At 32.4% G+C, this 6,926-nt stretch overlaps 1 protein-coding gene across 1 annotated transcript; it reads left to right on the top strand.

The window, feature by feature from the left end:
- Positions 4,353–6,352, top strand: LOC109227536 (inorganic pyrophosphatase 1-like). Its single transcript, XM_019392738.1, has 4 exons — positions 4,353–4,666; positions 4,860–4,981; positions 5,101–5,302; positions 5,717–6,352. Exons 1-4 carry the CDS (start codon positions 4,529–4,531, stop codon positions 6,059–6,061), a joined length of 807 nt encoding a protein of 268 aa, XP_019248283.1. The 5' UTR covers positions 4,353–4,528; the 3' UTR covers positions 6,062–6,352.

The raw sequence follows: 6,926 nt of genomic DNA, 5'->3' as shown, positions 1-6,926 counted from the left end.
AATAACAATAATAAATTCAGTGTAATTTTATAAATAGAGTTTAAAAAGAATAACTTACATAAATTTTATCCTACCTCCTAAAGGTAGATATACTGTTTTCGATAAGCCGCTGAACTATGGTGTGACCAATTTGAGAGGAATAAGAGAAATAAGCGTTGGCAAAATCAGATTTGATTATTTCAAGGATTTCTTTTTTTTTTTTTTAGGCACACAGAGATATTTAAGACACATGTATTTAAGTCATGCATGTCAAAAACAAACTTAATCAATCCTTTTTATTTTATTTTTTTAAAAATAAAAGTATCATAAAACTTTGTCTTCTCTTTTATTTTATCAATCGTTAATTACACTCACACGAAATGTTCCTTGCTCTATTTCTAGTGATCCCTGTTACAGAAGCCGAGCTAAGATTTCAAGCTTATGAGTTTGAATTTTGATCGTTTTAAGTTACTGAGTTCTAAATTAATAATCTATACGCATTTAATGGTTTTTTAAAGATAAATATAAGGTTCGTACCATCTACTAGGTACAATTGAATCCGCTCCCGACACTCTAGCTCCACCCCGATTCCTGAGCCATGAGCAGGACTATATATAACGTGACAACAAAATCAAATTAGGATTATACTCGAATATCTAGAGGCAGCATTTGTGCTCTTATGCGAATAACTCCTGTCATTCTATTTTCATCATTTCATGTCTATGAAGAACAATTTATACGAGGAATTTATTCATTCTTTTCACATTAATCTTTTCAATTAAGCAAACGGTCAATAATTATCATCAAAGCAAGAAAATAACCGAGGAAAAGGTTTATATTTTCCTCTGAGCTGTACCGTACGTATGCCTTGTTGTTACAAAAATGATTTATTTTCAATTGGCTGATGGTTGGAGAGTAATTAATCTCTACTCTCTACTACTCTGTTTAATAGTATATTAGAATTTGGCACGTGTTCCTCCTTATTTACATGAACTTAAAATAGGTACAAAGTTTCATGATACTTTTATTTTAAAAAAAAAAATAAAAAGGAAAGAACTAAAAGGCTATGAATTTTGATTGTTTTTAACAATGAACTTTTTTGGTAGTTTGCACTATTGTCAGTAGTATTGACACATAATATCGCTTGCTGTTGGTAATAGATTTTTATGACTAATCGTTGTTTTCTTTCATTGTTGATCACCTTACTATCTTGTTGTTTTTATATGATTTTTTGGTACTGTCCCTTCTTGTCTATATTTTCATTAATATGGTGCTTATGCTTTCCTGAGCCAAGGGTCTATTGGAAACAATCTCTCTATCCTCACAAGGTAGGGGTAAAGTCTGTGTATACACTACGTACCCTCCCCAGACCCCATAGTGTGAGATAATATTGAATAGGCGAAATGGCTTCCTGGCCACTTAAACTTGTAGGACTTTTAAAAGCCGATACACAAACTTTCGTCTTTCCCATTTAAACACTCAAACTCGTAAAAACTATAACTAATAAACACCTTTGACCACATAGTGCGTACAAGACACATTCAAATGGCGCGTGTATCTGTTACTATTCATTAAAAAGATTGTAAAATCAAAAAAATAGACAGAAACTATAAGGAAAACCAAAAAAGAAGAAGAAAATGGTGGCTGGGTTTATTGACTCTGCCTTATTCCGCCGGTTCCTCCAAAAAAGAGAAATCAACCATGCAACTAGACTGCCGGAATTTTTATCAATTCCTATGGGAGATAAATTGAGAGAAAAATTGAGGTCTATGAATGTTACCGGAGAAACGATTAGATTTGAAGGCCTAGCTCCACCGGCTCCGACGACGGAGACGGTGATTTTCAGGGGGAGACGATGGGGAGAATTACAATGAATGATGCTAAGAAAATTTTGAGGTTTTCTCAGTTGGAGAAAGCGAGATCGAGACTTAGAGATATGCCGATGAACTCCATTTCGTGCTCTAAATTCGTTGAGATCTGTAGTGAAGTTTGTAGCGACAGAGAACGGGGTTTGGAGTTTGCAAAGATGTTGGACGATATATATATATATATATATATATATATATATATATATATATATATATATATATATGCTGAAACCCAATGTCACCATTGAAAATGGTGGCAGGGCGGGGAAATTTATTCCAACACAGCTATGGTGAAGAAGAAAATAAGGGAAATAGAAGAAAAAGTAAAAATTAGTAAATTTATTCCAGCACAGCTATGGAGTTTGTTTTCGCGCCCCTGACGTGTAATAATCCCATTGGTCATTTGCTGACTGGATGGACACGTATGTGAATGTGTAATACACGCGCATAGGGTCAAGGGTCAAATGTGTTTATTTGTTAAGGGTTTCACGAGTTTGAGTGTTCGAGTGGGAAAGTCCAAAGTTTATGTATCGGCTTTCAAAAACCTTACAAGTTTAAGTAGCCAGCAAGCCATTACGCCAATGTTGTTGTTATTGTACTATCTTCAGTAATTATAAGTATGTTCGACAGTTATTTTAATCCTTATTAATTCGACAATGTATCATTTTTTTACCCTCACCTCTTCTGCGGTAAAGAAGTGTAAAACCTTTTTGGTTTAGTTTCCTTTCTTTCCCTTTTTATGTCCAGGGTTTCCTTTATTTACGTTGTCCTTTCTCAAGGAAGAAATAAAATGGATAATCTATTCTATCTATCTATATTATTATAAAAGCATGAATATTTCATGCTAAATGTTGGTAAATCAAAATATCCTTGAAATATTGATAGAATGAGAAGAAGTTTGAGAGCACAATTATTTGACATGAAGTAGAACAAATGTATCATTAATATAAGCTAAAGTATATAATATATATATATATATATATATATATATATACTCCAACGGTTGATTTTATTCAAGTAAGCTGAGGTTTTTTTAATGGGCACTAAAATATACATGATTCACCTAGAATAATTGGGGGTAAATTTTAAGTTTGTGAAGAAAAAAAATCATGAGAGAGGGAAATATTAGACTATAGAGAACTACGACAACTTATTGTAATTAATTTCAAACATGATTTGATGCTGATTATCTATTTTTGATTTAATCAATTAGCTTAAACAGACTCTAGATCTTATTCATTTACAATCATTCTTCTATTTGTGGACCTGGAGTAGTGACTTAATTATTTCGTATATTGCTTAATCTATGTGACGAAACGAGTATTATATCATGCGAAAGAAAAGATTATAACTTGACTAAGTAATTTCACTATTTGCCGCAGTATATTTTCTCAAAAAATCTTAATACTGATTGTATTTGCCGCACTCTGTTTTCTTAAAATATTTTAATATTGGACTGTATTTGCCACAAAAAGTTCTGGACATTAAAAATTAGACGAATAGAACATACACCAAAAAAATATCGTGTACAAAGTAGTTAAAAACATTATATAAGATACTATCATATTGCATATTTTCACATTATAGATACAATTGTATCGAGCTAACTTTACTAAATAGATGACTTTTGCGTGTTTAGACTGTATCTAATCATTTTGAATTCATAATAGCACATTTCAAAGATTTTGCAATTTTTTCACGTCAATTGTTTTAATATGATTCTTTTTTTTAACAGATTTAATTTATTGTTTGTTCATAAATAATTGATTGAAGATATACGTGCAAATCATGTACATAGAAACTAGTTTCCTTAATTGCAAAAATGATCAACTGGAATCAAAAGTCTGAGAAAATTAGAAATAATTCCCTTTTTTCTTTAGAAGCTTTTTGTTTTCACCCCTCGATTATTTGAAAATTAATGCTGAAAAACACTTTCTCTTTTTTTTTCTTTTTTCTTTTTCTTATCACCACTTTCTAATCCTGATTAATTTTAATGGTATTAATACTGTAACAAAAAAAATAGTCTAAAGTAATTTCATTTAGCAAATAAAAGCATAAGCATAATCCGTCTCAAATTGGGAAAGAATTCCTACCTAAAAGACACATGTCAATTACAAATTTAACCTTAAAAGATGAGCCGCAGAGAATCGCAGTTCGAACCCAAAAACGGAATATTCCATCCTATTTTGGAGAATCAAGTTCCTCATACTCGAATATTCTCTCATATTCCCCGCTCTTAATTTTCCCTTAATCCGCCGCGCTAATCAAAACCAATGTATATACCAAAAGGAAAACCTCGGTTTTAGCCGTACGATGATCCGTTCGAATCCCGTGTCTAGAAAATCAAACGGCTAATATTTGCCAAAAGCTAAAAGTAGCAGAACGGTAATGACTTTTCTGGAAAGAAACAAAACTGCAAAAAGGGATTTGAATGGTTTTGCTTTAACGTACCACAAACTGAAAAACCCAATACAGCGTAATATTCCTTGGCATCTTTTTTCCTTTTCCTAATTCAAAAATACACAAATTTTTACAACTCTTTTCCTCTATATAAAGCCCTTCTTCTCCATGTTTTCTATCACTTCAAGCTCAAACAACTGATTCTGTTCTGAACCCAAAGAAAATACTAGGAAGAAGGAATTTTTCTCTTTTTTCCTTTCATTCTCTTTAAAAACTGAAAAATGGCCGGAATTGTTGTGGTTTTTGACTTCGACAAGACGATTATTGATTTGGACAGCGATAATTGGGTGGTGGATGAGTTAGGTGCTACTGATTTGTTCAATCAACTTCTCCCTACTATGCCCTGGAATTCTGTAATGGTTAGTTTTTCTTTTCATATGTCCACACTCTATTATGTCCAATTTAACGACGTGAATTCAGGTGCATACATCAAATCAAATAGTTTAACGGACGTTACAATTTCAAACTACACTATATGCTCATGTAAGATAACGTGTCTTGCATTTATTAGTTTGATTTTTCCTAATTTTCCGGCTTTCACACAAATTACAGGACAAGATGATGAAAGAGCTTCATGCACAAGGAAAAACTATTGCGGACATTGAAGAAGTACTTAAACGGGCACCTATAATTCCCCGCGTAGTACCAGCCATTAAAGAGGCTCATGCTTTAGGGTATGTAGATCTCTAAACTTCAGTATTTTTATTGGCATATATTTTTTTTTTTTTTTTTTTTTTTTTTTTTTTTTAAATAGTGACTCATTGACATTAAATGCAATGCTTGTTATTTTCAGGTGTGATTTGAGGGTAGTAAGTGATGCAAATATTTTCTACATCGAGACAATATTGAAGCATTTGGGAATAATGGAATGCTTCTCGGAGATTAACTCAAACCCAGGATATGTTGACGAGGAAGGAAAACTTAGAATCCAACCTTACCATGATTTTCACACTTCCTCTCATGGCTGCAGTCTTTGCCCTCCCAACATGTGCAAGGTAAAACACAACAAAAAACTTAATCTTACTCGATGTCTACCCAAATTCAACTATGTTAAAACACTTGTTTTTACATATATTGTTATTATTTAATTATGATCGTGGTAAATTAATACTATGATTTTGGTATAAACATTTGATACTAATCTCATAACTTTCTTTTTATGGCTCCAAGCTAGTCTCCGACTTGCTTGTTAGATAGTACTAGAGTAGTAGTTTTCCTAATGTTATTCGAATATGCTGAAATACAGAATTTCTCTTTTGATAATGTAGTATAGTACTTTCATATCAAGCCAATGGCCAGCAAAATTCCTCTTTATATTTTTCTTTTAATCTTTTATATGTATAATATTTAGATTTATAAACAATTAATATATCCTAATGGATGGGTTTCTTTGTTAATAAACATAACAGGGCCTCATTATAGAAAGAATACAAGCTTCTCTGGCTATGGAAGGGAAGAAAAGAATGATTTATCTTGGTGACGGAGCAGGTGATTTCTGTCCCATCTTGAAACTCAAAAAGGAAGATTTTGTAATGCCAAGGAAAGATTTTCCAGTCTGGAAATTAATAAATGAAAATCGCGAACTCGTAAAAGCAGAGATCCATGGGTGGAAGGATGGAGAAGAGTATGAACATATTTTGCTTCAGATAATCAAAACAATAACAATGGAGGAGAACCAATTGTTATCAGTTGATTGCAAGTTTCAGACAATTCCCATTGAGGCCTTACCAAAAGCTGTTCCTGTGCCTTACTAATATTGAAGCTTTTGATGACTTGCTTATGATGTCAATAAATTAAAGGATAGTAATGCTTGTGATTTTGTGTGTTGATTAAACTATCAAGAAAGTGATCAACTGACAGCTAACTGATAAAGAGCTGGCTTTGATTAATTACTTGTTCTTTATAGTTTTTGTTGAATCAAAACACCTAAAGTGTTATGTGGTTTTGAGCCTGTGATTCGGGCTCTAAATAACGTGATGTGACAACTTTAACTACTTGTATTATCTCCCTTACTTTTAATATTACTGGATCACGTTAGTGTATTATTTATCATTCTTAAGTTATATTTTGCTCAAATTCAAGTTGTCGTCGTCTTCTTCTTTTTAACATTTTGGCATTAGGTAAGACCTCATTATAAACGAAATTGCCACAACATCTGGAAAGAGGTAGCACAATCTACTATGCTAATATCAGAACATTCTTTACAACTTACAAGAAGTAAAATAGCCTGACGCAGTGGATGACATTACATCTTCTATTAAATATTTAGATGCAAATGAGTTTTTTTTTTGCCGGTAATTCTGCAATAGAAGCCACTGATGATTCCAGCTCTTGTGAAGAATCATGCACCGAACTGCATATTCCCAAGCCTCCATTAAAAGCAAAGAGCGACGATTTTTTTCATTTTGTTGAGACAACAGTAACTTTGATAAACTTGTTAAGAAATTTGTAAACGCATCTCTTTTAGCGTTGCACCCTGAAACAAAGACTTTAGTAAAGCAGGATAAACAAGCTTTCATCTTATTATAAGATGTTGTCACTTACTATTTAATGATTTATCCTAAAGTTTGCTTTACAAGTTATTGTCTTCTTTGTCTCTTTACCTTCATACAATCTTTA

The sequence above is a fragment of the Nicotiana attenuata genome, chromosome 6 (assembly GCF_001879085.1).
Source record: "Nicotiana attenuata strain UT chromosome 6, NIATTr2, whole genome shotgun sequence".
Lineage (NCBI taxonomy): Eukaryota > Viridiplantae > Streptophyta > Magnoliopsida > Solanales > Solanaceae > Nicotiana > Nicotiana attenuata.
Note: the sequence above shows the minus strand (reverse complement) of the source record. Positions and strands in the feature narration are given on the sequence as shown.

Excerpts from the sequence above, each read along its gene's own strand:
- LOC109227536 (XM_019392738.1), top strand. The coding sequence starts at position 4,529 with ATGGCCGGAATTGTTGTGGTTTTTGACTTCGACAAGACGATTATTGAT. Across the intron at positions 4,982-5,100 it reads AAAGAGGCTCATGCTTTAGG|GTGTGATTTGAGGGTAGTAA; the intron begins GTATGTAGATCT and ends TGTTATTTTCAG. Across the intron at positions 5,303-5,716 it reads GCCCTCCCAACATGTGCAAG|GGCCTCATTATAGAAAGAAT; the intron begins GTAAAACACAAC and ends TAAACATAACAG.